This window comes from Pyricularia oryzae, chromosome 4 (assembly GCF_000002495.2).
Source record: "Pyricularia oryzae 70-15 chromosome 4, whole genome shotgun sequence".
Lineage (NCBI taxonomy): Eukaryota > Fungi > Ascomycota > Sordariomycetes > Magnaporthales > Pyriculariaceae > Pyricularia > Pyricularia oryzae.
The window spans coordinates 2,968,537-2,995,691 of NC_017851.1; the positions used below are offsets into that span (position 1 = coordinate 2,968,537).

The following is a 27,155-nucleotide window of genomic DNA, read 5'->3' on the forward strand; positions in this document are numbered from 1 at the left end:
CCAGAATCCGCCACACGCCTACTACCTCACACCGACTAGCTTGACACTTATCAGTGTCGTAAAAAGTGCGGTCTCTTGCAGCAAAGACATGGATGTGTATTAGTCTCTGTGTAGTATGATGTCGTTGAGTTCAGGAAAACGCTTCCGGTCATGGAAGTTCGGATGCTTGGTTGCATAAGCGTGCTCCGGTCGGCCTGTGATCGACTAAGAAATTTGCGCGTACGGTCAGCAGGAAGGCTACCTGCAGGTGTCTGAGGCTTTGGGGTCTGGGTCAATGTACGCAACTATCTTGACCAGCAGCATGTGTTGCCATTGTCCGCTGATGTTGTGCTTTGTGCGTCACGTACCCCTTGAGCTCTGAAATGATACCGTGACCAAGTCACAAATTCCTGCCTGGCTGGGTAAGCAAAATCCAAATTCGCTGGTGCGATGACGTTAGTGATCCATAGGAGTGGATCGTTTGAAAGCTTGATGGAAGAAAACTGGGGCATACAGCAGGCAGGGAAGGTCCATAATTAGTAGACAAGACGGCTATGCATCAACACTAGGTACCTTAATTGGTATCTTGCTTTGCTGAGTTCTCTTACGGATTATACCCAGGTATGCTTCTTCCCTATCTAGCCACCTACCTATGCTCTATGGTGAGATATAAGTCTAGATCTATTCCAGAATCGTGTATAATTTAAGCATTGATTGACAACGCAAATCCACTACTGAAATTGTGCCGAGTTGTGCAACTTGAGCCATCTATGGATATCGCATCATGCCCGTTACCTCTGGCGACCGAAATGTTTCACATCAAGTCTCTGTAGATAAAGTGAAGCTTGTGACAGTGAAATGCATATGACGCACTTTTTCTGCGTGGTGGTTTTCTACACCGCAACGGGTGTTCGTCTTAATGTCTCGCCTGTCTGAGCATGTCGCCACAGGTAAAACTAATCAAAGGCTTTCGGATCCGGCCCGGGTCGTAGGAGGCCGGCCTTTGAACTTACGTCTCAGCCGGGGCCGGCCGACCGACTCCTGCCATGATTTCAGGTTGACTAGCCGTCGATAACAAGGTCGGTCGCTAATGGCATGCAGGGCGTCTAACAGTTCAAGGTGGGGCCCAGCGTGCTAGAAGTATTAGTCTAGAACTAGACTAGTCTGGAATTTGAAGTGGGTGGGTGATGTATGTATAGTTGCATGTACGGATGACGGAGTCTAATCTTTGGTATCTTAGGTGCTCCGTGCCTCGAGGATAGCTGCGGCTTGGCGGGCAAGCCAGCTGAATTCTGGGACAGCCAATTGCCTGGTATGTGCTTCGAAACCTCAGGTTTACGACAGCTAAAGCAGTAATTTCAAATACCAACAAACAAATTGCCGCCGAGTAAAACATGGACCATCTGAAACAATCTTTTCAGCAGCGTGTAAACTTCAAAAGGGTACCTAAGCATAAAATCCCTTGAAGCCTGGAACTGATTCAAGCACCAATACATTCAACAGGGAGCTTCGCGGTCTAATCCGTAGGGCAACCGGAACGGAAGCATTGACCATGACCCACCCCCGCAACTTGGTCACACCCAGCGGGACATTTTGTGACAGACTCCGCTCAGTTGCAGTTGGGTAACACCCCTGTCGAACCTATCCAAACTGCCCATTTGCCTCGTCAGTTGTTTCGACCATGGCGCGACATGGCACCATCGGATTTTGAGAATGATTGCCATGATTGATACTTTGGAGGTCTGAGTTGAGTATTCGCGAGTATCCAGGTAGGATCTTACCTCTGTTTCGCCTCACTATTCGAAAAAAATCAACTTCCAAACCCAACTTCTGCTGTGCATTGGCTCTGGGACTGTTGTTGACTTTGAACGCGTAGGCAGAACGGCGAAATGAAAGTGAATTCCAAGCGGGGATGCATGCCCCCTAACACACTTGCACACCTAGAACTAGTAACTTAGTCTCTCTCCTCGCTCCATTCCTGTCGTCGTTATTGCGACGCAACGGCATGCATGCATGGCAAACACACAGCAACCAACTGGCCTTAGCCCTGCATCACGAAAAGCTTCAAGCATCTCTGCTCCAAAAAAGCCCAGAGCTGCAAGACGAAAACAACGTTAGCGCTGCACCGCCTGTCCCGCCCTTCCCACATTGGAGCCCCGGCTTGGGACGCTATTGGCTTGCAGGGTCCTTTACCCCTCCACCCCCAAGTCCATCAAACCCCAGAGCCCCCGCACAGATTGTGAGAGAGCGGCAAATAGCAACCTACTACTGTACAGGCAGCGATGCCCGGCCTCCACTGTCAGCAAGGGGAATGGAACGACAAGATGCAAGCAAATGCGACTATTACTGGCTATCTCTCGTGTTTGCGATATGGTATCATAGGAGACGGGACGAGGAGGGTATGTTAGGTAACTACTAGATAGATAGGTAGACACATCCAGCTTGGTAAGGGAAAGCAAAGCTCAATCAAACAAGACGACCGACCCAAATCAATTCATTCAAATCACCCGGACGAAATTCCGACTCGTCTTTATCTTCCCCGCCGTCGCTGAACCAAACAAAACTTGTGACCCCTTGAACGGCAAAGCTGACCCCTGATTTGTTGGCGTCCAAAGAAACAAAGACTAGGCCTAGCATCCATCCTAAAGGCAATTAATTCAGTTATCTATCGGGCAGGGGTGTTAATCCCTAGCCCGAAGTAACCTTGGCCCACTGGAGGTCACCCCCCCAGATCAAGATCCCAATATCTACCTACGAAGTAAGGTGTAGGTAGTTTGTGTTCTAGACACCTTACTTCTGGGCTGCTTATCCTCGAGTTTCTTTCCATTATTTTCAATTAACCTTCATTCGTATAACAAGATCACCGTATTAAGATACGACTGGTTGATGTGCTGGCAAGGAAATCTTGATCGTCCCAAGGTTGACGCTTCTGCACAACGACGAAGCGACAAACATTGCTTTGCTTTGAACCACCCAGTTCCCCACAAAGACTTCTATTCTCATACGGGCACAGACAAGCACTCGTCGCGAAACGCAGAGTCTCATCTCGTTCTCGCCTACAAACCAGCTTCCAGTTTGATATTATAACATCATTTTCACGCATCAAATCCGAACGCAAACGACAAAAATACCGGCTGTCGCTATATCATAACAAACGAGTCCCATCGGCAGGTCGTTCTGCATCGCTTTGGCTAAAGGGCATGACCTCGAGTCGCTCGTCGCTATTTTGTCAAGACAACGATCCAACGACTGTGCGTGCGACACAGCGAATGCCATGGCTACCATTGCTCTCCCCCGTCCAATCCCTGCCCACCGAGCCTCCTCGGGTCTCTCTCTGAGCTCGTCGTCCATTGCTATAGACAGCATCAACGCGAACCCAGTACCGAACAAGCATCTACCAGTATGCCCTCCGGGTCCCGTCCCAAGATCCGCTCCTCACCCTCACGATAACCACCCGCCAACGCTCGAGACACTCGATTCCGACCATAATTCCGTCAACGAATCTTCCCAATCGATTCTGTTTCCTCCTGATGCCTTCCCACGCTTTAGCTCTGCCGATGGCGGCAGCCTTATCGTTTACCAGCTCACCCCCAGAGACATAGCCGACGCTCTGGATCATATTGCTAGACAACCGTTGCCAGACCCTTCGGCAGTCTTCCCATGGCTGCACGGACTGCACCCCCAGAACCACATCCAGCAGGCATTTTTTGTCCAGCGCCGCCGTTCTCTACGCCGGACGCCGCATTGTCTGCGCAGCGTGACACTCGTCAAGGCGGACGGTGATCTCAGCACCTCGCGGCTTAAAGGGGCCATTGCTCCTCAAGAGTTTCTGCAGAGTGATACGGCCGAGTTTATCGATGTTGATCCCAAGGACGGCTTTTCCGTCCGCAACTTTCAGATTCAGTCGGCGAAATCGGCCATGACTTCAGACATAGTAGTATACGGCGATGATGAACCCTTGGTGCGCAAGGTCGGCTGGGACATAGCCAATGCGCAACAAGCTTGGCGCCAGAAACATATAGACCAAGGCGATCTGGCACTCCCAGAGTACAATACCTTTGTGTGCCTTTCGCGCTTTTCCAGCTTTGAGAAGAATCACCCGGAGATAGTGGCTGTTGATTCCGGCGGCCGCTTGACCGGCAGAGTCGTCGATCTCTTTAGTCAAGAGAGGAGAGAGATGTACGCCATGACCAAAGCTTCCGAGATTGCACCAAATGTTTTTCTCGGCCCAACACCTGACCCATCTACGGGTGAGGATCAGGACTACGACATCTTTATAGAGTGCAACGACATGGCTCAGCTGAGCCCAGTCTGCCTCCAGGCAATCGTCGGGATTCCTGATGAGGTGATACAGCAGGTCTTTTTGGAATTCCCATCATCAGGGTCAATTCTGCCACCAACTTGGTCACAGGCTGAAGCAGACGGTATTCTGGACACATGTAAATGGCTTTATCACCTCGCCCAAGGAACCTGTCCGGATCCAGTCGATATCGACAACGGTGAAGCTATGACAGGGGCCGGCAGCCAGTCAAAATTTCCACCGCGAAAGATTCTCATTCACTGCCAGGATGGGTACACTGAGTCGACGATGCTTGCGATTGCATATGTTAGCTACGCGACTGGTATGCCAGTCCCCGAAGCGTGGCTGCACTTGCACACAGTCAAGAAGCGGAATTTCTTTGCGTACCCGACAGATGTTGCCCTGTTAACGGCCATAGCGCCCCGGCTGTTATCTGCGTCACCTGTTCATGCAGAAACCGCTAGCTTAGCAGAAATGACTGCAATGTTGAAGAGCGAACGGAACGAACCGAAGTGGCTGGCCGGACTCGACGGGTCTTTGCCGAGCAGGATCTTGCATTATATGTATCTCGGGAACCTCGGCCATGCAAACAACCCCGATCTTCTGCGAGAACTAGGTATCGGTCAGATCTTGAGTGTTGGAGAGACGGCAATGTGGCGTGATGGCGAGCTAGAGCAGTGGGGACCAGAAAATGTCTGTATTGTCGAGAACGTCCAAGACAACGGTATCGACCCTCTGACGTGCGAGTTCCAACGTTGTTTGGAATTCATTGGTAGGTTCTTCTTTGGAGCTCCATGGAACCCATGTCACCACCCATTTTGACTAACCAGGGATCTATCTTTTCAATTACAGAACGAGGCCGCCGCAACGGTACAGCAACCCTTGTCCACTGCCGCGTGGGCGTGTCACGCAGCGCGACAATCTGTATCGCCGAGGTCATGAAGGAGCTGAAACTTTCAGTGCCGCGGGCGTACAGCTTTGTTCGCGCGCGCCGCCTGAACGTCATTATCCAGCCACACCTGCGCTTCGCCTACGAGCTTCTCAAGTGGGAGGAGCTCTTGCAACTGCACTGGAACGGCAAGATCCAGCGCGAGCTGGAGTGGAGTGAGATCACACGCGAGATCGCGCTCATGAACCGGCCGTATGCCCGATGATTTCCAGTTGTTTAAGAGGATGCGTATTGCACTCCCCTCTAATTTTTCCCCCGAAACTTGAAAGTGGAAGGGCCATTTTCAGAGCCCATCTAAGCAGAAGCAGTAGCTTTCTCGTTGGTGTGGTGTGTGCTTGACGACGATACGAGAAAAAAAAAAGGTTTCACGAAAACCCTTCCTCTTCTTCTCTGGGTTCTTGGTTTCGTTTGACCGATTCAGCCGACAGAACCCGGAGCTCTTTTTGCTTTCTTGCTCTATGTGTGGCAGAGATGACACTCGCTATCACGGCGTGGCTACCAAGTGTTTGTACATGATTTTGAAGGAATCTCGAGGAAAGCGTGGGGCGTGGGGAAATGTCGTGGGTTTTTTTTCTCAAATTTGCGCCTTGGGCTTGGGATTTCTTTTCGGATTGTTTCCCTCTTGTGTTAGTTCATCTTATTTGGGTATTTACTGGGGAATATTTTGTGGATTTTATGGAAACGGCCTTTCTTACGAATGTATTGTTGGCGATATTCATGACTCGATATGGGGTTTTCTTCTCCCACAACTACAGCTACGACTGCAACTATAACAAGATCTTGCCTGATTTAGGTGGTTTGGAAACATTGGCTGGCTTCTCGACCCGTGTGTGGCATTCTACACTGGCTTTTATGCCTTGAGACGTGGTATCCTTGGTGACGCGTGTCTCTAGACCTTGTCCACTTCCTTCTGATGTTCACTAGCTTGGATTTGGTGACGATGATTCTGTTTCACAGACAACGTATTTTATATTGGCAAGATTAACTAAGAATCCACCTTCATTTTTATCTTTGTTCTTTTTTTTTGAGACAAACCGTACGCCGACGCAATGCAAATATGAGCAATCACCAAGGGGATCTGTCGAAAATAGCAAACCCCTTTTAACAGATTCCGAACACAAAAGGGGTATACACCACACGCCCCATATACCATACCGTAGCTACTTTTGTGAGCCGACCCCAGACTTTGAAATCCAAAAAAATCAATGTTCTCAGACCATAGCAAAACAGCCGAACCATTTAAAATTTCCTCTCAGGCCTCGGAGCTCACCATCAAAGTCTCCAGCATGCCACCGGTCTGGCAGGCCATCTGTGCCCTCTCGACCTCCTTGATAACCTGGCTCCTGAGCATGCGGAAACCCTGCTCGAGTTCGGGGGACCTGTCGGCGTACTCTGCGTACAGGTCCAGAAGGTGGAGGCCGACGTCGACGCAGACCGAGACGTAGCGCGGGTCGACGACGTGGCGAGTGACCCAGGCGAGGATGGGCTGCACCGTCTCCTCGTCGCGGCCCTCGAGGGCGTGCACGAGGGCGCTGCGGTGGCGCAGGGCCGTCAGCAGCGTCAGCACGGCCATGCGCGAGTGGTCCGGGGACGTGACATCAAGGACTCGGTCCAGCGCTTGCCGGTACTTCTGTTGCCTCAAGTCCTTCTGCCACCTAGGCTCCTTGGCGGCGCGGGTCTTGCGCCCCTTGCCGCCCGTGGCGTCGATGACAAAGTCGGCGCTCAGGCCGGCCTTGTCCAGGGCGAGCGAGTGCTGGGCGGCGCGCTTCCTCTTATCGCGCGCGGCGTCTATGGCGCGCAAGTCCGACACTTCAGTCATGGTGCGGGCGACCTCGAGCTCGCGTTCGCGGTCGGCCGCGGTGCCCGTCAGGCGTGTACGAATGTTGAGAAGACCGGACGCCATGCCGACGGCCAGGTGGCGGTCGGCCGCGTTAGCGCCGGCCGAGATGACGGACAGCGACGTGACGGGGGATGGGTATTTTGTGCTGGCGACAACGTTCCAGCCGCCCGACTCTGCGTCGTAAACCTTGACGTGCCCGTCGAGGCCGCCCGACAAGACACGGCGGCCGTTACTGGCCAGGCAGAGTGAAGTGACAGTCTTTTGGTGGTTGGTTATGGTACGCAGAGGCCGGGCGTGCACGACGTCGAGAACAGAGATGGAGTTTCCTGACGCGGCGAGGATGGTGGTACCTGACGGCAAAGGTAGTACCGCCTCGATGGGGGCCGTGTGTTGGAAGGTGAGCACAGCCGGGCCCGGAACACGGGCGTCCCAGAGTCGCACGGTTGAATCGTATGAGCCGGTGACGAGAATGTTGCCGCTTCCTGTGGCGGCAGGCCCCGTCATGAAGGCACCGCTGCGCACGTAGTCCTGGTGACCAACGAACGTTCTCGTCGGGTCGGCCGAGGGGAGGTCCCAGAGGCGAACAGTCTTGTCATCGGAACAGCTCATGAGTGTGGTCAGGTCGCCAGGCCTCGGCGACCACTTGGTGACCCAGACAGGCTGCTTGTGTATATTCCAGGTCCTCAGAGCCGCACGTGTCGACCCAGCGACGTCAAAGACCTGCATCCTTCCCGAGTCCTCACCAGCCAGCAAAACTCGGCCATCCGGTCGGATCTCGCCGGAACGGGCAGCCGTGTCGAAGTGGCTGATGGTCTTGAGGGGCTCACGGCGCCGTATGCTGTAGACATCGACTCGGGGACCAGCGGTGACGGCGAAAACATCATTGTTCTTGACGGCAGTGGTCGAGGTTGCCGACGAGTATCCCGGCGCGGGGAAACTGATGTGGGTGACGGGCCATGACGCCGTCGAGGTGTGCGACTTTTGGTTGGTGAACGACTTCCAGTATTTCTGCTCAGCCGTCACAGGCGAGGGGCCCGCGGGCAGCTTGAGCTGCTGTAATGGCACAACTTCAGCCGCCATTTTTGTTGTCTTGAAGGGTGGGTGTTTATATTCAAAGTCCGTCCACCTTGGCTCACTAGCGACGTTTCTCAAGAAGCATTCGGCGCAACGCAGTCCCTGAACTTTTTTTTTTCTGCCATTGATGGATCGCGCTTCAATGGACTTACCGCCTTTGGTGATGTGGGTGGGTGGGGTTCACTGGAGTAAGGTGGGGCACGAACCGTTGAAGACCAGGCACCCAGCCTTCATTATGCGTAATGGCAGATCCTAACTTGCACTGTTGTCGACTACCACTTCGAAAAGGCCTTTCGATGAATTAATTATCTAACAAGCATCAGCAGATTCGACCCAAAGTCACTATTCTATCTTGCCTCATTCTTTAAAATGCCCATAATTCTCGGGTGACTTGACATTAATTCTACCGGCAGCAAACCAGTAACTTGATGCACTCTACCTAGGAAGTGCAGAAAGAAACTAGTCTAGTCACACTTGACAGCGGGCTAACCCAGCAATTCATCGCATTGTGCATGTCATTAAATTCGTCAATTTCCGAACAACATGACTATCTACTGACAACCACCTAATAGACGCTACAGATGTTCTCAAAGACGTGCAGGGGACGTCAGGGTTATTTTTGGCGCTGCAGACCAGTTGCTAGTCCACTCTGCCATATTGACCGTAGCCCTGCTCGTTTCCACATTGTTCGTTTGGCCCGTTCCAAGCAAAAACCTGTTGATGTAAGAGTTGAGGTTGGCCGTCGTGGCTGAAGGGAACTGGCAGTGCTGGTGGCCACCGACGAGCGAAAACCCCATGCTAGGTCCGACGCCGAGGGCTTGGTAGATGGCCCTACCCGCCTTCATACACGCCGTCGTGCTCACGGGGCCCAACCAGTCAATGTCGTTCTCAATGACGAACAGGCCCCTTGGCGCCACCATAGCTGCTAGGAAGTGGTGGTCTGCCGGGATAGTCGTCGTCCTACTGGTGAATGAGTTGAACCGCGGCGAGAACCACGCATTCTCGGTGACGATCTGGCTCGCCGTCTGGATGTTTTTACCCTTGGCCTTTTCCGAGTCCGATATCCGCCAGCATGCCGCCCCGCCAGACCCAGACTCCTGCGGTATGGTAAGGGCAATCCGCTTCTCGAGGGCACCGACGATGAAGGCGCCCTTGCCGTTGCGGCTGCATCCGCTGACGCCCAGCCTGGCCGTGTTGATGCCAGTCACAGCCGGTCCTAGTTGCTCCAGAGCGTCGATGATGCGGCCTACACACCAGGCCCAGGCTGTAGTGGCGCCTGCGCTGTGACTGCGGCCGTGCAGGTCGAAGAACCACCCTGTGCCGTGGCTTTGCGAGCCGGCTTGCGACGCGCAGGCGTCGTTGCCAAAGTTGATACGACCAATGCCGGCAGGCACGGGGATCGAGATGCCGCCAATGCCGATGATGGCCGGCCCTCCCGAGGTGCCCGGGTTGGTGGGCTTGGTGATGCCGACAGAGATGGCCCTTGTGTTGCTGCCGACCTTTATCTGGATGTTGAGGCCAGTTGCTGTGGACGTTGCAGTGACCGAGTCCGGAGGGGGTGGATAGTCGCCCAGGACGTACTGCTGCAGGGCCTTGCTCATCTCGGCCTGACGACAGGTCCAGTCCTCGGCGGACGCGACGGACTTTCCGCTGGCCATCTTCCAAGGGTCTGGAAGCTGCCTCTCGCTAACAGCGGGAAAGTTTGTCGGAGTACTGCAGGTTGCTTCTTGTCGGCTGAAAATGGCCGAAGCAGGCATGGCAACTGCCGTGCCTGCCAAAAGAAGCGATGCTGCTACTTGGAAATGCATGGTAACAATGGCGACATGAACAAGTGCTGGGTTTGTTGGCAGACGTATAATTCCTATGATTGCGATAGCAAACAGTTCATCCTCAAGATGAATTGTTAGGCGACATTTTATTTATGGTCGAACGTTTCTCGGCAGTGAGTGATATACCGACTTGCACGCACTATACGACGGGGACGATAATATGGCTATTTTCCTCGGATCGTGGGGAAATATGCCACGCCAAGTAATAACATACGTGGGTCATCAAAAAGTACTTGGAAGTTTGAGGGACCAAGGGCTCATTGGACGAAAGCAAGCTCCGTCCACATTTTTGAATGTGCATATCCCGCGTAGATGATGCCGATTCAGGGCTTGGAAAGTACGACGTGGTACCCAGCAGGCCTTCAGCGATGATCATATTGGGACAAGTACGGATGAGCTTCCGGACACCTAGGTTTGTTTTATTTTTCCCTGTCCGTCCCCATTAAATGACTGGGGTTGCGCCCGCTCGGCATCGAATCGGGCCAACCGGTGTTGTGGCTTTGCCGGCAGATGCTGGATGTATAGGTAGCCCTATGCGGCCCTATTAGTGTCACGAGCAAATGCCCACCGTTCTACCTATCTAAGGAAATAACGGGCTACCTTGAGCAATCTGGCATGGCCTGAGCTAGGCAAATCTAGGTTGATTGTATGTGTGAATTAAACGTTTAAAGACCGAGGGTTTGAATTGACTCGGTTGAGTAGACAAGGTAGGTAAGGTAAGTACCTAGAGAACCCGCAGGTCATGTACTAACAGGGCTACTAAAGGAACCATCTCCTCCTCACTGACGCCATGCAAATTCGAAATGCAAAACGAACTATCAGTGCTTACATTGCGGGCAACCAGATAATTGGCGGAATATTAATTTGAGTGGATTAATCTCAAGTGGTATGTGTCAGAGCCAGAGGCACCGGCACTTGAACGGCACAGCTGTGTAACCTTCCTGCTCCCACACATCTTGGCCAGTATGAGTCTGGAACACAAACCAGAAATGCTTGGCCTGACTGCCAATATCAGACGGTCAAAAATTCTCTGATGCACTTATACTGCCGGCACCAGCTATACATGACAGGTCTCTGCAGATTCGTCTTCCTGGAGAGACCTTAGAAATGAAAGTTTCGTGCTAGTGTCTTGAGCGTGCTCGTTGTCTTGGATTTCGCGTCGTAATATGGCTATAATGCAGCAGGAATGTAAGCGATGTGGCCTAGACAAAAGCCCCGAGGCTCGTATTGTCCCTTATCATCCTATTGAAAGGAACCGAAAAGAGGAGCATACAAATGACCACGGTGCTTTACCTCTCTAAATTGTCGTCTTTTATGTGTTCATGAAGGTTCTGCAGTTGGTGATAATCTCCCAAACTCCCGGACTCACTTTGTTACGTGCGGCAATGTCTTCCCACAGCCGCAGACACCATGAGGCGACGAGTGCATCCCGCGTCCGCTGGTCCAGCGAGACGATGACTTCGAGCGTGTGCGTGCCCGCCGCGTGCTCAGTGTTCTCCTTCGCGATCAACATGCCGCCGTCGAAACTCTTGCTAAAACTCCGCCTGTGGCCTGGCCGGCTGCTGCTCGGGCCCTGGCCGCCATCTGCAGGAACAACAATGGTGCCGGCCATGTCGCCAACGGCAAACCAATCATAGCTGCCAATCGTCTCGCCGTGCTTCTTGGTCGCCCTCGTGGCCCGGAACAGCTGCTCCCTCTGCGCCATGCTCTTGCCCTCGGCGCGGTGGACGCGGTAGCCGCCCACGCACGGCACCAGACCCAAGGATCCCAGGGTGTGGGCCTTGGCGATGGTGGCGCGGGCGTGGAAGGGGAAAGTCGGACCGGTCACGGGCGGCGTCTGCACCAGCTCCGAGATGCCCCTGACTCGGGTGGCGACCTCGGAGCCGCGCTTGATGCGGTGCTCGAGCCGCGAGAGGGTGATGGTCCCAAAGGCGGTGCGCGAATACCCGATGGTCTGGTCGAGCTCATACAGCGGCGCCGCGTCGGGGGCGGCCTCGGCTGCAAAGATGGACCTGTCGGCCAGCCGGAGCGTGCCGGCTGGGATGAGGATGTCCTGCACCAGCTCGGCATCCTCGGCGTATGGTGGTGGGTCCATCATGGAGGAGACATTGGTTGCTGGAGGTGGAAGTGCCGGCGGTAGTGGTTCTTGGGATGTGAACGCTGCTGCTGCTGCTCTTGATGCTGGACTGCTTACTTCTTCGTACTGTGGTGGTTGCGATGGTGCGTCTCTTGAGCTCTCTCCGACGTCGAGCATTGATGACTGCCCGGGTAGAGGCGGGAGCGGTTTGCCCAATGCGTCTGCTTCATTTGCACTTCCCATGGTTGACCTCTGATGTATTAATTCAAGAGCAAATTATAAACGATATGCGTGGTTTATCTTAGGTTAGTAAAGTAAGTTAATACGCAGGCGTCTTGGTCGAAAGGTGATGGTTGTCTTGGAACGAAGTTAAGATAATCTCGGCGATCCAAATTCATTCATAGCCTATGAAACGAAGCATTCATGAGGCATTTAACCCAAGTCTCGATTGAATAATGATTCGGGAGAAAAAGGAGGGAAAAAACCCCCATTAGGCAGCAGGATTTGCAAATACAAATCAAAATTGGAGCAAAAAAAAAGAAAAACCATAAGCCTGCCATCTCACGTAAATTCAAGGCTTTCTGGCAAACGGTGCACATGACCTCACTTCGCCACCCTTTCATTAGTGTCTGTCGCTTTTACGCTTGAGGCCATTTACAATTGCTTTGAAAGGGTGCAGTTGTAGTTGCCCGCAGCTTGCGGGCTTGGCAGGGACCGTTAGCGATTTTCCAGTGCGGTCGTTTGCCGACCCCACAAAGGGCTGTGCAACACTAACCGACAAGCTTGGCTTGCCTGGAAACACAACCACACTGGTGCCCGGCTTGGGTGTCTGACAGGGCACGCCAGGCACGTTGTTTCCAAGACAAACACAAACCTGCGAAGAATCGACCACATATGATTACCCGCCAAGGTCTCCCAACGTACCTAGGTAGGTAGTTTCCACAACACAGCCTCAATTAAAACCAAACTACATAATCAAACCACAATTACCGCCCCATCTCGTAGTTTTTTCTCTCCACACTTTTATTTCTACCTCGACAGCACAGCCTTCATCACCGTCTCCAGCTTGCTCTTGGCCCAACCTTCGCCACCGTCCCTGTTCAGCTCGCGACACCTCCAAGCGACGAACCGGTCCGGCCTGGCCAGGACGCAGCCCGACTCCTCGACGGCTCTGACGCGGGCCCAGTCTCCGTAGATGTCCTCGTACTCGAGGCCGATACCGATGGAGTAGGCGCGGATCGGCACGCCGAGCAGCTCCGAAACCTCGGCCGCCGCCTTCTTCCACGCCGCGTCGCCGCCGATGCCCGTGAAGAGCGAGAAGCCGCCCTTTCCGGAGAGGTCAATGGTGGTGACCATGTCGGCCGGCACCGCCGTGTTGATCCAGACGTGCGGCAGCCTGCGGCCAGGTTTGGTCGTGGGGAAGTGGTACAGCACCACGTCTGGGTTGGCCGGCTCCTCGACGTCGGCAAACGTGGTCGCCTCGTCCTCGGTGTAGATGCCCGTCGACGGCAGCGTCGTGTAGTCCTGGTTCATCTCGATTCCCAGGCCGTGGAACTCGTGCTCCGAGTTGGCAATCGCCCACTGCAGGTCCGCCCTTCGCTTCCTGCCCTTGTCCGTGTCGGACGCGAGCTCGGCGAGGGCCTGCTTGCGCTCCTCGAGCGTCGGCAGGATGTGTCCTATCGCGTTGAAGATGTGGTTGTGGTCCCGGAACCCGTCGTTGGCCCGCTTGACGATTCCCTTTCCGACGGGCTGGCGCTCCGGCGTGTAGGTTTTCAACAGCTCGGGTCCCGCCTTGCCTTGAGAGTGGGTGTATCGCACGTTAGTATATGCATAATATGAGTGATGGCTTACTCCTACAAGTAGAAAAAAAATTCATAAGAGAGGATATAGCTCACCTTGCATCACATATGCAACCTTCCAAGCAAGGTTGAATGCATCCTGGATGCATGTGTTGGAGCCAAGTCCGTTGAACGGAGGGTGGCGGTGCACGGCATCACCCAAGCACATGACCCTTCCACGCTGGTAGTCGTCGGCCACGGTCTCGTTGACAGTCCAGGTGTTGACTCTCATGATCTCAAACGGCGTGTCATCGCCGATGAGCTGGCGGACGGCCTTCTGGTACTGCTCCGTCGTCGGCCTGGGGTCCATGGTGTAACCCTTGACGGGGAACAGGATGAACATCCACTCGGTCCACGGCTTGACCATCCTCACCACGGCGAAGAAACAGAAGTCGATGTGCTCACGGTCCGGCTGCATCACCCAGTGCAGGTTGCCTGTGCGGTACTTCATCAGGTGCGAGAGGTCGGCCTTGATCTGGACATTGATGGCGAGACCACCGCCGGGAGTCCGTGTGAGCGGGAGCTCGAGCTGCGAGACTATGCGCGAGCGTGCGCCGTCCGCACCAAAGAGGTACTTGGCTTCGATGGCGTAGTTGAGACCTGTGACCTTGTCCAGGACGGTGACGGTTATGCCGTCATCTCGTTCCTCAAAGGACTGGTACTCGGTATCCCACCGAATCTGGAAGCCGTTCAAGGTAGCGTAACGGACGAGTTCCGGCTCTAGGAGGGTCTGGGGGAGATCACCAGGTGTGCATGGGCTGTACCTCTCATATTCTCCCTGGCGAGCGAGTAAGTTGTCAGCATCATATAGGGTCGACCCCGGTCCTGTGTTACACTGCTTAGGATTTCGACGCCACATTGACCAACCTTTCGCCTTGGGCTGTTACCCCACGAGTGTATCCGGGCGTACTCCCTACCCGCCATGCTGTAGCACCAGCGGGAGTGCACCATAGAGTCTCCATGGGTGGCCAAGTGGATGCATTTCTTTTCAAGGTCGATATCCCTCAAGCATTCTAGGATTTCGAATTAGCGTCCGCGCAGAGGCAGTTTTTTAATTATTAAGACTTTTTGGTATAGAAACAAGAGGGGGTTACTATTTCGTCACCGGCAACTGAGTCAGCTAGACCAGGACCTGCAACTTACCCAAGGCAGCCATGTTTGTGATGTGGGCGCGAGGTGTATCAGCGGTCGTTGAGGTAGTAGCCACTATGAGTCCCTTGATACCGTGGCTACCGAGAAAGCACGCCAGCGACGCGCCGGCCGGACCGGCCCCGATGATGACGACATCGGTCTGAATGGTCGCCGCAGGGGGCCCGGGATGGGGGACATGCACTCCATTCCCGTTGGTAGCCATTGGTTCGATATTGGGGGCTGTAGCGTATCCTACAAAGAAGAAAAAGAAAAAAAAAAGGAAAAAAAGTTGCAGGACAATAAACTTGTGTGCTGTATCAACCACGTGGGTGGATGTTATGTCATCCGAAGAAATTTATTGCTTGCTCTTAAGAGATGAGGGGACTTTCCTTTTGGGACCAAAAAAAGAAGCACAAGTAAACAAAAAATGGTCTCCTGGGAACAGGACAGACATTGGGGTACTGAGGGGTTAAAAAGGAGAGAGTCTACCTACCTACCTACCTAATCGGCTAAGGCAGATGAGTTGTGGGGATGATGGAGCTTGCATATGGAGCGCTCCGGCCTTGTTACCACCCGCATCGCCTGCTCAGCCAAGCACCCTTGATTTATTCCCTGATGGATATGATCGATGAGGCCAGCTTTTCGGACGATGATTCAAGGCGGCCCATCTTGTTTTCTCAGAGATATTTTGGGGGATGTAGTATTTCATCGCAAGTCCGGTATACGTGTTGATGCAAGACTACCTCGTGATACATCAACTATCCTACGTACCTACCCATCGTACATACTTTAAGTAGAAGGGCAAGAAGGGGTAAGAAGTCAAGGAGTGTACCAAGAAAAGACCATCAGTGGTAGATCCATACGTCGCAATAAGGTCAGAATCTTCTAGTCTGGGTCTAGTTTAGTTCCAGTCTGGGCTGGCACTAGCCGTAGCCGGTTTGGCCCCGATCGGCAGTGGAGAGGTCAGAGCTACTAGAAAAAATATAGTGAATGTTTGGGTGACCAAGGACACCGTCTTTATTTGTAATGGTTGACAAAGGCAGATTGAAAAGCCTCGACAATGACTTTGTAATGATGGGTAAGTAGGCATGGTAGGGTGACCATGGCTTGACTGATCTCGCGGACATCTCCGGTGTTTTTTATCCAGTTGATCCACACCAAATCGGCACAAGTGGGAGGGGCATGATAATTTATTAGGGAGGGGCATCGCATCAATGGACAACTGGAGCTAGGAAAGGGGATGGACGGGGATGTGGATGGGCTTTGCTCTCCAAGCCTGATAACCCACCCCATTTACGGCAGATTTCGCGGGTATTTATGGTACGTATCGGTTTGGCATCCCCATCTGAATAGGTAGTGATCGAGATGTGCTTTGTTCTGTAGGGAAAATCCATGGACATGCTATATGCGACATGCAATATACGTTTTGTTGCCTGCCGTCCTAAAAACTAAAAACAAAAAAGTAAGTTCATTTTCCGCAACTTTAACCATTACCTCGGAGCGTAAATTATGTCCAAAACCTGCCATGGGATTTTCGGCACTTTGGTGACATTTGGCCGTCTCTCAAAACCTGGTTCTTCCCAACGGCCAAGCGCGATTTGGCATATGTACTGTACGTTGGGGCGATTTGATGCTGCGAGATGGGATGGTAGGCGACAGAAAGGCAAGTAAGTCATTGAGCCTATGATTTGTACAAAAGATGAGGGGTAGATCGATTGAAAAATGCACAATATACAACAAACTGGTCACAGTTTTACTACGCAGTCTTTGGTCCTGTACCACGTAGCCTCTCGCGGGCAGTGTGGGGTTTCTGGCGAAGGCGGGGATTGGTCCACTACTACATACCTGTATGGCAGTATCATAGTGTTTGATGTTGGTGCGGGCACAGCTACTATATAAGTGCACCTGGGTAGGTACCTACCTACCTATAAACCCAGGTTTATGTTTTCTCATGAACCATCGGGACAGGGGGTTGCCGAGTACTATTCGTTCAAATGCGAAGATGGCGGTGGGCTTTCTGTTTCATTCTGTCGGGGGATACGAATGCAATTTGCTTGCACTGTAAACAAGTCAAAGTATACACATCAAGACACACAAAAGCCGAGGTACACTGACTAGGTACCCAGGTGGGTACCTACCTAGGCACCTTACCTACGACGTAAAAAGTCTCGAAAATATCATTCAACAATTGCGCCCAATGAAATCACGATTTGGCGTTGGCTAACAAGACTAAAATAGAACTAACTACCTAGATAGACTCGAATTCCACTGCTATTCTATTTCTAGATAGAAGTAGACTAAACCATCCCAGCCTGTCGATTTCCTCATCAAAAAGACCAGATCAGCATCAAGTAGAAGCAGAAAAAACCAAGTGCCGTGATATCGTCCCAAATTTCCCCCTCAAAATCCCCGTTATTATGAAGCTGTATTGTCACATCTAGGGGTACAATTCATGGTTGCATTGCAGGTACTCCGGCCCACTGCATAACCAGCCAAATCGTTTGGCCGTCCAAGAAAGATACAGCTATGGTTGACCACTCAACGTCTCCCTTGATGCACCCAAGGGAAACATGACGAGATTTTAGGTGAATCAGGCGCGGGGAAGTTCAAGGCAAGAACTTTTGACTGCGGATTTTGAGACTGTAAATGTATACATGTATAAATGCGCAAACCCCCAACTTGTTGGCAGTCGGTGCCGAGGTTTTGCAAGACAAAAGGAACATCCCCGAATTGTCTGTTGGATGTTTGGTATTTTGTTGACTTTCAGGCGTGTTGTTTGCCGTGATATAACAAGCAATTCTCTTCCTGGTATTGAAGCTTCCCTCGCCGCAATGCCTTTTGGGATTCTAGAGTGCAAAAAGATGGAAGTCGTGCCTGGCACGGGTAAGTTTGTGGCTCGATACCTCCTGTCGATTGCCTGTTCAAAAGACAGCCGGTCACCGTATTGATACCACCGACCATGCGTACGTGAGTAGCTTTCATGAATGATCAGGATGACTTGCCACCAGAGCTCGCCGAGGTCCCGAGAGAACTACTCAAGAAGGGCAAAGGACGGTACAGGGACGTTATTCTGGTCCCTCAACCAACAGACAGTCCCAATGATCCTCTGAACGTAGGTATTAACTCTCAGGTCTCTCTCGACCTCCCGGGCCGTGGGCCCCCTTGAGAAATCCGCACTAACCGCATGCATTGGTCACCCACATCAAACAAACAAACGAAAAAAAAAGTGGCCACAATGGAAAAAAGAAATGGTCCTTTTGATCGTCGCCATGTCGGCAGCGGTGGTGGGCGCCTACGGACCGATGCTCTCGCCGGGGTTCGTCCAGGTGTCGAGCGACCTGGGCATCACGGTCCAGATGCTGTCCGAGGCGACGGCGTGGCTGATCCTCTCCATCGGCCTGTCGCTCTTCCTCACCAACCCGCTGGCCAAGATCATCGGTAGGCGGCCCATCTACATTGGCGCCATCGCCATCATGTTCGCCACGAGCGTCTGGGGCGCCGTGACCACGACCTACTCGTCCTTCCTCACCAGCCGAATCGTCGCGGGCGTCGGCATGGCGCCCTACGAGATCCTCGTGCAGTGCACCATCGGCGACCTGTACTTTGTCCACGAGCGCGCAACCAGGATCGCCGTCTGGAACATGTTCCTGCTGACAGGCATCAGCGGCGGGGCGTTGATCGCCGGCTACATCATCGAGCGCGACGGGTACCGGTGGACGTTTGGGGTCTGCGCCATCTTCTTTGGCGTACTGATGCTGTGTGTCGTGTTCTTGGTGCCAGAGACCATGTACCGACGCAGCGAGGAGACAAGGACAAGGCAGGTGGCCGTGACCAAAGAGAAGAGTCATGGGGAGAAGAGTGTGGCCGAGGAGGTGTCTGTAGTTGCTGGCCAGGAAGCAGAGCCGAAACTCAGCTACGTGCGATCGCTCCGCGTCTTTACGGGCCGGTACAGTCATGCTCCGCTGTGGAAGGTTTTCTTGAGGCCTGTCGTTCTGTTCTTTTATCCAGCAGTGCTCTGGGGGTTTTTGATATACGGTGAGTGAGCCAATCATATTCCTCATCTCAACCTCGACTTTAGTGGTGTGGGCTTTTTGTTAACATGCTCTTGCCATCTCCAATCCAGGGACCCTCATGACATGGATCGTCGTCTTTTCGGTCGTCAACGCCGTCATCTTCGTCAACCCACCTTACAACTTTACAATCAGCCAGACCGGCTTGATAAGCCTCTCCCCTTTCATCCTGACCATCGTGGGCGAGCTCATGTCCGGGCCGCTCAACGACTGGATCTGCCTGTACCTGACGCGCAAGAACCGTGGCGTGTACGAGCCCGAGTTCCGGCTGCCGCTCATGGCGGTGGCGGGGGTTCTCGGAGTCGTGGGCTTCTTCGGCTTCGGCGCCACCGTCCACAACCAGACGCACTGGGTCGGTCCCGTGCTGTGCTTCGGCCTGGCCAACATGAGCCTGGTGTTTGCGTCGACGTGCGTCTTTGGCTACGTCATTGACTGCTACCGCCGGCTCAACGAGGAAGCGTTTGTCGCCATAAACGCCAGGAACCTGCTCACGTTTGGCTTTACCTACTTTGTCAACGACTGGCTGGCGGTGCAGGGGCCCCTGGTTGTGTTTTGCATCCTGGGGTCGCTGTTCCTGGGGGCTACTTTGCTGACGATTCCTTTGTGGTGAGTAAGCTTGATTTGTTTTTGGATCGGTTCATTTCAGCTTCTTTCTGATATGCTACAAAAAAGTGCACAATGTTTGGCTAACGCCATGGGCCCTGGTCTAGGATCTTTGGAAAGCGTCTCCGTAGCTTCACGGGCCGGAATGAATGGTTGCAGAACTTTATGAACGATGAAGATTTGTGATTTTGGTTCGGTTTGTGTTGCGCTAGAGTACCGGTAGATCGGGTAATGTTTACCTTGCTGATTAGCCAAGGCTGTTGTGAATATAACCTTCCGTTCTAGATCTAGAACAGGTACAAATTGATCAGAACTAGTTTTACGAATAGATATCAAATTGAAATCTCACCGCTGGTGACGAGGATTTGCTTCGTAAAAACCAGGGCTTAATTAATTTGGAGCGAAAGATGCGGAGAAGCCGACCCACTTTTGATATGTACTCCGTACAGTACCGGGCTTGTACCTAGGTACTCGCTACCTACCCCGTACCTACCCGTACTTTCTGCTTGATCTTTTGTTGCTTTTATCATTCCCTTTGCACTCATTTCAACTGACGCCATCAAAAGTAAATCTCTTCGACATGCTTGGTAATAAACTCTCAAAACTTCCTGTTGGAAAACGCCCCCTGACCTCGTGCCTTAATTGGCCGTCATTCTTTGACATTTACTTCAAAATAAATGTCTACCAGAAGAGTATACTTTGTAATCAATTTCTTGACACAAAGTGGACTATCGTAAATGCAGTACGCCGTGAGAAAACATTTTGACATTCTCAACCCCCAAACAAAACAGGCAGCCAAGCTATCTGTCCGCCCAGCTGAGCCCCGGTCAGTCCATCGACGGCCTTGGCGACTTGCAGGACCTTCCTGATCTGACCTTGATCCGCATCCAGAGCTCGCCACCTCACCGACGGTTTCCTAGCGAACAGGATGTTGGGTGCGTCAATTATTCATCGCGCGACCAGAGAGGCCTTTGCCGTTAACCGCTCTCCCAGCCAAGGCAGCCTTGCCAACCAAAGAACCTTTTTGTTTCCATCGGGCAAATGCGAAAACAAGTGTTTTTGCCAATATTCTTTTTCTCTGCAACAGTCGGGGTCCATTGGTCGAGTGAGCATATTCTTGGCGCACTCCACCCGAGATTAGAGAGAAGAAAAAACCAGCCAAACTCGGGACGCAGATCGTATAAAATGCGGTTAATAAGAGAAGACCGGTTCTGTCTTTTTTCTTATTTTACTTTCTTCTACCGGCTGGTGATGTGAAGCCTACGTCTCTCGACTCCGTTTGACTGGACCCGACATACTTTGCCTGCTCTCAAACTTGTAGTACATGACAACACAAGTATCACGAGAAAACAACAGTCAACATGAGGATCAGCAGCGCGTCCGCCCTGTGGGCTTTGATGCCCCTTCTCTCGCATGCCAAGGACTGCAGGCCACCGGTGGAATCGGAGAAGCTCCAAGAGCTGATCACGGTCGATGGGTGAGTTTCCGAATATATTTTTATATAGTCTTGGGGGGCCGTAGAAGCAATGACGATGCATGCATGATAGACCCGAAAGCAGAGCTGACATGTCCACCTGCAGGCTGATGGGTAACCTCCAGAAGCTCAACGACATCGCCTATGCCAACGGAGGCAACCGTGCTTTCGGCCTTCCCGGCTACGCAGCATCGGTCGACTTCATCTTTGAGGAGGTCTCCAAGCTCAAGGGCTTCACCGTCCGCAAGCAGGACTTCCCTGCCCTCTTCACCCTGACCACTGCGGCCGAGACCATTGTTGGCGACGAGTCCCTGCGCACTGTTGCCCTCACCTACACTCCCAGCACCCCCAACGGCGAGGGCATCACCAGGGAGTTGGTCCTGGGTCCCGAGGGGGCCGCCGGCTGCGACGTGGCCAACTACGCCGACATCGCCGCCGAGGGCAAGGTCGTGCTGGTCGAGCGTGGCCTGTGCCCCGACGGCACCACCTTTGCCGGCAAGCTGCTGGCCGCCGCGGCCGCCGGCGCCGACTCGGTCCTCATCTACAACCTCAACGACCAGAAGCTGACGGCCGGTTCGCTGTCCATGCCCAACCCGCTCTACGCCCCCGGTGTCATTGTCGACCGGGAGCCCGCCCTCCGCCTCAAGGCTCGCCTCGAGGCCGGCGAGAAGATTGAGGTCTTTAGCAACATCCAGCAGCTGATCGAGGAGCGCATCACGCAAAACGTCATTGCCGAGACGACGCACGGTGACGAAAAGAACGTCGTCATGCTGGGTGCCCATCTTGATTCGGTGCAAGCCGGCCCGGGCGTCAACGACGACGGCTCCGGCACCTCGCTCATCCTCGAGCTGGCCAGGGGCCTCAACAAGTTCTCGACCACCAACAAGGTCCGGTTCGCGTGGTGGGGCGCCGAGGAGAACGGCCTCTGGGGCTCCAAGTTCTACGTCGACGACCTCAAGGACAAGCCCGAGGTCGAGGACCTGCTGCTGTACATGAACTTTGACATGGTGTCGCGCGGCGTGCACTACGTGTTTGACGGCGTCGGCGACCGCGTCGCGCCCGGCGGACCCCCCGGCTCGGAGAAGATCGAGGAGCTGCTGGCCGAGTCCCTGATCGCACAGGGCAAGGACGTGCGGCCGACGGGCCTGACGGGCGGCACCGACTACGTGCCCTTCATGCAGGTCATCAACAAGCCCGTCGGCGGGTTGTTCACCGGCACGGCGCCCGAGGAGGACGACTGCTACCACCAGGCCTGCGACAACATCACCAACGCCAAGCCCGAGCTGATCCACCCCAACGCCCTGGCCGCCGCCCACGCCCTCGCCGTCCTGGCTATCGACGGCACCGAGATCGTTCCCAAGACGCCCCAGAACGCAACCGTGGCTTCCGTCAGGAGGTGGGCTGCCGACTCCATCAACTCGATTGACTTTACTGCTTCGCACGGCAAGCTGTGCGATCACGACCTGATTTAGGGGGGGAGTTGTGGTGAAATGGGGGAGAAAAGATGACAAAAAACGATGAGATGAGAGATGATGACCCACGATTAGTTCTAGGACTGTTTTGCAAAAGGTTTATGACTTCTTAATGTTCTATATTCATCAATGTTACATATTGTGTGAAGAGAAAAAGAGAAAGCAATAAAAATCACCGAGACTTAAATTTGTCAATGGCTTGTTTTGCGTATACGCGCCTGTAGTAATGTAGCAAGTAGTTCATAAAGTTAGGTGATCTCATTGGAGCCCTTTCGCTGTGAGGTGTTGCAGACGCTTCAGTTGCCAGTCAAAGTCAATGAAGACAAGTCTTTCCCAACAGAACCAAATAACAAACTGCTTCTACTAGAACTAGACTAGAACTAGTTCTAGTATCTGGCTGTTTGTTGTAATGTTCAAGGGATGTCACACCAAAGGAAGACTGAATGCAAAATCGGCTTTCCACTCCATTCAAATGTATAAGCCTAATGACCCTAATTATATTCCCGAACACACGTCAACTCAAAAAAATCTTGCCTGCAATCAAAACAAAATCATAGCGAACCTGATTTTCGATTCAATTTATTCCGGGTCTGGGGTATGAAGAGTAACCCCCTTGCACCATTTTGGCCATGCAAACATCGAGGGGGGAACAAACAAAGACAAAACAAAAAGAGAAAATAAATCACAAAAGGACCGCTAAAAATATCAAGACTGTTAAAAGACAAATGCATGCTAATGAAATCCAAAAAAGAAGAAGAAAAAAAATCCACCGCTCGGCTATCATTATGCAAGCAACCCAAAATACCATTAGTTACTATTTTGGCCCCAAAGCACCTACAGCCTTGGGCTCAACAATCTCCACCTCCTCGGAGCGCATCCTGGCTGCGGCCTGCGCGATGGCACTCTCCCAGTCCGAGTTGTACAGGTATAACAACTCGAGGGCAGACACACTGCGACAACAATACTCAAGTCAGCATATCGTTCGAGTTGGCAAACCTGTTATCCTCCCAGGAAACGACAGAAAAAAGAAAAGAAAAACTTACACTGCAAGCCCAGAAACCAAGCCAGCCCACAAACCACTGAGTTTCCAGCCCAATGCAAACGCAGTAGAGAGGGACACCGGGAGGGCGACAAAGTAGTACGAAAACAAGTTCGCATAGCCTCCAACGGCCTGTCGACCTACGCCCCTGAGAATTCCGTGGGACACAGCAGCCAGGGCGTCAAAGATTTGCATGATCCCGCAGACGATCATGGTTTTGGAGGCAATGTCGATCACTCTCTCGTCGTCTGTGAATACGGCGGGCAAGACTCGGCGGAGAGAGATGAGCATGATCATGTTGAAGACGCCGACTGCGAGTGCAGCAAAAATAGCCTTTGGATTGACGATATCCAGTGTTAGAATTGACAAAGAATAAATGAGCTTGGAGAAACCATAATCACATACCACTTTTGTAGTTGTCCTGGCAGCATCGCCAAGGTTCGCTCCAATGAGGTTTGCAACCCGTGTAGATGTTGCAATGGCCAATGGGAAAGGAATGTTAAACGATGTCGAAGTAACAGTTACCAAGACACTCTGGGCAGCGAGATGAGCGGTTCCAAGTTGACCAGCGGCGATGGTAAGAATCTCGAGGACGGAGAACTGGGCTTCGATCATGATCATGCCGGGAAGTGCCAGCTTGATCATGGGGCCTAAGAGGATGCAGTCCAGGGTCAGCTTTCCCTTGTCTTGTAGAAGACAGGACGGGAAACGGCAAAAAAAAGGAAAGAAAGAAAGAAAAAAAACTTACCCCAGTTCCTGAAAGCCTTCCAGGAGAACCCACTCCAGCACTCTCTCCCCTCGAAAAAGACAACATAAAGCACCAGCAGAATCGGGATTAGGTTCTGAACAATGGCCATGGCACTGGCAGATCCAGCAAAACCCCAGCCAAACCTAAAGACAAACAGCCAGTTCAGGAAGAAGCTCAGCGGCGCCGTGATGAGCAGCACGTAGGTGGTGGCGTGGAACAGACCCTGGGCCTGAACGAACCTCTTGCCCGACTCGAGCGCCGCAACCCCCGGCATGCCCAGGATGAGCACCCTCAGGTACAGCGACGACAGGCCGGCCGTCTCCTCCCCCGGGACCAGCTTCTCAATGATGGGGCCAGAGAACCACCACAGGACCGCGATGGGCACCATGAGGATCCACAGGAACCACGTCATGCGCTGCGCCTGGAGGCCGACGAGATGCTTGTGGCCCGACCCGTACGCCTGCGCGCAGAGCGTGTCCAGACACGTGGCCAGCCCCTGGACCGGCACGTAGCACGTGATGGACGCCGTCATGGTCGCCAGGTTGACCGCCGCCAGCTCCACCATGCCCAGCCGCCCGACCGTCAGCACGCTCGCCACCGTCACCGAGTAGTGGAGGAGGAACGTGACAATCAGCGGTGCCGAGTACTGCACCAGCGTCTTGGCCTCGCGCTGCCACGTCGTGCGGAGCACCTGCGCCGCCACCGCAGAATCCCACTTTTGGTGCACCTCGTCCGCCGGCGGCGTCGGCACCGACTCGTCCTCGCTGTCGCTGACCGCCTCCGAGTCGCCGTCGCTCTCGCCCAGCGTCTCCTCCGTGTCCGTGCTGGGTCGGCGCCGCCCCGGGAGCAGAGGTGCCCGCTCGTCCGGTAGCACCGACTGGCTGGATGATCGGAACACGTCGCTGGAGAATATATCGACAGGCCGGTCGTGATCGCGGACACGAGTGCTCAGGAAGCGGCGGTACACGCGCCCGGAGAAGGTGGCGCTGCTTCGACGCCGCTGCTCTGAAGAGTGCGAGGGGATCAGGTCGTTGTCTCGGAGGAGATCGACCTCAGCGGCCAGCGACTGTTGTAGCTCCTGTGGGTTCGGGACAGGACGATCAACGCCTTGGATCGAGACGGCAGAGAAGCCCGAAAGGCCATAGGCAACGCCGTTGGGGTGGAAAGCGAGCTTGGCATCTTGGGATGTGGTCTGGGTATGATGATGGTGGCTTGGGCCGGCACCGATATCAAGGGGTGGGGTTTGGCTATGGCTGATGCTTCCGCTGCGATGCTCGTGAACATGGTTATCATCTCCGTCTTCATTGTCGTGATCTTCATCGGAGCACTCTGCTATGTCCCTACTGAGAATTTCCTGGACGATGGGTGCAGTAGGTACAAATGAGGATGGAAGAGGTAGATTCTCGGGTATGATGTCGGTGATACCGCTCAAGATGGATCCATGTCGCTCTCGGAAGGAGAACATGGAGAGAATCGAGGTCCTACGGTCATCCTGTTCGTTTTCAGGGTTCAAACTGTCGTTTCTTGTCCTGGACATTGTGGCAAGTTCCCAGGTGGTTATCACCGGTTTCTCTCTGTTATATGGATTGGGAAGAACGTTCTTTGTGATGGACTAGTTCTAGTCAACTTGTCACGATATGTGTCTCGATGGGAAGAAAATTTGCCGTTTGACAGTGGTCATATGCGTGGTATATGCTTTGAAAAACAATAGAGTATGGTTTTTTTTTTTTTTTTTTTTTTTTGTTAACAAAAAGGCGAACCAGAAGGCCTGTCAAAGGTGAGGTAGAGATGACGACGTAGGCGGCACAACCCTACATGCAAGTCATGTCTCACAGAAGGTACGATGATGGTATGTTATCCAGAACTGCCGGAGGGAAGTGGCACGTCGGACAACGTATTATTATCCAGATTCGAGTGAGTGCAAAGGAGGGGAGGGCACGGCCACCATTACCCGTCAAAGGGTAAGTAAAAACCCTCTACACCTTCCTTCTCTTATCAGAAAATCCATCACCAGATCCAAACAACGGTGTGCAAAAACAAAAAAAGGCATATCTCGTCTCACAGAGACCCTTGATGCATTCTGCATGGGCTGGACGATGGTGACGACACGAGAAGGCCAACAGCAAGCTAAGGCGAGCCTGCCTGCATGAAGGATGGTTGCTTGGATTAATGCCAAGGATTTTCTTGTGGTGGTGTGGTGCAGAATCATGTTGGAGGGATACGATACACGTTATCGCAGCGACAAACATGATTGATCGCCGCGACCAAAAAGCCGGTCTAGACTGAATGCCGCATAGCAATCGAGATAGGCTGGTAGGCTTGGTGGCTTAGTTTCGGTAGCATGCACGCATGGCAAGGTGTGGGAGAGAAGGGTTTGTCGATCAGCAAGCTACCTGCCGACCCTTACTTCATTCATGTTTACCTATGACGGGGCCATGCAGCATAGCTTTGCGATGGTCCGGCCATTGTTGGGTTGCACGCATTTGGGGCTGGACGTGGGGAGACCAATCACGCACCAGGAAGGCATTCTTCACGCAAGCATGTTGGTGCCTTCACCGATAGTGCAAGATTGCTAGTCTAAATGACGACTACACACTCTCTCACACGCACATTTTCAAGGAATATGAATCAAAATTTCGTGAAAGTTGTCTGCTTCTGATTTACACTTGCAGCTTGCAGATAATATACCTATACCCTCCAATATAGTAAAAGAGAGTGCATGCATCAATCTG

At 53.0% G+C, this 27,155-nt stretch overlaps 11 protein-coding genes across 11 annotated transcripts; 5 read left to right on the forward strand and 6 right to left on the reverse strand.

The window, feature by feature from the left end:
* Nucleotides 1–99: 99 nt before the first annotated feature.
* Nucleotides 100–1,027, reverse strand: MGG_17141 (uncharacterized protein; the record flags this gene model as incomplete). The annotated part of the gene is made up of 3 exons (XM_003716820.1): nucleotides 100–204; nucleotides 348–393; nucleotides 993–1,027. 3 exons carry the CDS (start codon nucleotides 1,025–1,027, stop codon nucleotides 100–102), a joined length of 186 nt encoding a protein of 61 aa, XP_003716868.1.
* Nucleotides 1,028–2,602: 1,575 nt separating this feature from the next.
* On the forward strand, nucleotides 2,603–6,050 carry MGG_03130 (pps1 dual specificty phosphatase). The gene is made up of 2 exons (XM_003716821.1): nucleotides 2,603–5,051; nucleotides 5,132–6,050. Exons 1-2 carry the CDS (start codon nucleotides 3,254–3,256, stop codon nucleotides 5,431–5,433), a joined length of 2,100 nt encoding a protein of 699 aa, XP_003716869.1. The 5' UTR covers nucleotides 2,603–3,253; the 3' UTR covers nucleotides 5,434–6,050.
* A 122-nt stretch (nucleotides 6,051–6,172) lies between these two features.
* MGG_03129 (U3 small nucleolar RNA-associated protein 15) lies at nucleotides 6,173–8,247 on the reverse strand. Its single transcript, XM_003716822.1, has one exon. The coding sequence runs from the start codon at nucleotides 8,146–8,148 to the stop codon at nucleotides 6,481–6,483; it is 1,668 nt and encodes a 555-aa protein (XP_003716870.1). The 5' UTR covers nucleotides 8,149–8,247; the 3' UTR covers nucleotides 6,173–6,480.
* Nucleotides 8,248–8,722: 475 nt separating this feature from the next.
* Nucleotides 8,723–9,899, reverse strand: MGG_03128 (uncharacterized protein; the record flags this gene model as incomplete). The annotated part of the gene is made up of 1 exon (XM_003716823.1): nucleotides 8,723–9,899. The coding sequence occupies one exon, from the start codon at nucleotides 9,897–9,899 to the stop codon at nucleotides 8,730–8,732; it is 1,170 nt and encodes a 389-aa protein (XP_003716871.1). The 3' UTR covers nucleotides 8,723–8,729.
* A 682-nt stretch (nucleotides 9,900–10,581) lies between these two features.
* On the reverse strand, nucleotides 10,582–12,843 carry MGG_03127 (uncharacterized protein). The gene is made up of 2 exons (XM_003716824.1): nucleotides 11,265–12,843; nucleotides 10,582–11,141 (listed from the first exon to the last, which is right to left on the reverse strand). Exon 1 carries the CDS (start codon nucleotides 12,289–12,291, stop codon nucleotides 11,284–11,286), a length of 1,008 nt encoding a protein of 335 aa, XP_003716872.1. The 5' UTR covers nucleotides 12,292–12,843; the 3' UTR covers nucleotides 10,582–11,141; nucleotides 11,265–11,283.
* A 72-nt stretch (nucleotides 12,844–12,915) lies between these two features.
* MGG_03126 (2,4-dichlorophenol 6-monooxygenase) lies at nucleotides 12,916–15,463 on the reverse strand. Its single transcript, XM_003716825.1, has 4 exons — nucleotides 15,030–15,463; nucleotides 14,754–14,899; nucleotides 13,944–14,664; nucleotides 12,916–13,844 (listed from the first exon to the last, which is right to left on the reverse strand). Exons 1-4 carry the CDS (start codon nucleotides 15,238–15,240, stop codon nucleotides 13,078–13,080), a joined length of 1,845 nt encoding a protein of 614 aa, XP_003716873.1. The 5' UTR covers nucleotides 15,241–15,463; the 3' UTR covers nucleotides 12,916–13,077.
* A 1,063-nt stretch (nucleotides 15,464–16,526) lies between these two features.
* On the forward strand, nucleotides 16,527–16,916 carry MGG_17142 (uncharacterized protein; the record flags this gene model as incomplete). Its single annotated transcript, XM_003716826.1, has 2 exons — nucleotides 16,527–16,684; nucleotides 16,769–16,916. 2 exons carry the CDS (start codon nucleotides 16,527–16,529, stop codon nucleotides 16,914–16,916), a joined length of 306 nt encoding a protein of 101 aa, XP_003716874.1.
* A 932-nt stretch (nucleotides 16,917–17,848) lies between these two features.
* MGG_03124 (uncharacterized protein) lies at nucleotides 17,849–19,876 on the forward strand (the record flags this gene model as incomplete). Its single annotated transcript, XM_003716827.1, has 5 exons — nucleotides 17,849–17,900; nucleotides 17,993–18,129; nucleotides 18,245–19,052; nucleotides 19,141–19,693; nucleotides 19,798–19,876. 5 exons carry the CDS (start codon nucleotides 17,849–17,851, stop codon nucleotides 19,874–19,876), a joined length of 1,629 nt encoding a protein of 542 aa, XP_003716875.1.
* A 551-nt stretch (nucleotides 19,877–20,427) lies between these two features.
* MGG_17143 (uncharacterized protein) lies at nucleotides 20,428–20,671 on the forward strand (the record flags this gene model as incomplete). Its single annotated transcript, XM_003716828.1, has 2 exons — nucleotides 20,428–20,432; nucleotides 20,482–20,671. The coding sequence occupies 2 exons, from the start codon at nucleotides 20,428–20,430 to the stop codon at nucleotides 20,669–20,671; spliced, it is 195 nt and encodes a 64-aa protein (XP_003716876.1).
* A 380-nt stretch (nucleotides 20,672–21,051) lies between these two features.
* MGG_12773 (aminopeptidase Y) lies at nucleotides 21,052–22,636 on the forward strand (the record flags this gene model as incomplete). Its single annotated transcript, XM_003716829.1, has 2 exons — nucleotides 21,052–21,167; nucleotides 21,271–22,636. The coding sequence occupies 2 exons, from the start codon at nucleotides 21,052–21,054 to the stop codon at nucleotides 22,634–22,636; spliced, it is 1,482 nt and encodes a 493-aa protein (XP_003716877.1).
* A 444-nt stretch (nucleotides 22,637–23,080) lies between these two features.
* MGG_03123 (MATE efflux family protein subfamily) lies at nucleotides 23,081–26,826 on the reverse strand. The gene is made up of 4 exons (XM_003716830.1): nucleotides 24,424–26,826; nucleotides 24,081–24,325; nucleotides 23,680–24,008; nucleotides 23,081–23,586 (listed from the first exon to the last, which is right to left on the reverse strand). The coding sequence occupies exons 1-4, from the start codon at nucleotides 25,958–25,960 to the stop codon at nucleotides 23,451–23,453; spliced, it is 2,247 nt and encodes a 748-aa protein (XP_003716878.1). The 5' UTR covers nucleotides 25,961–26,826; the 3' UTR covers nucleotides 23,081–23,450.
* Nucleotides 26,827–27,155: the final 329 nt, after the last annotated feature.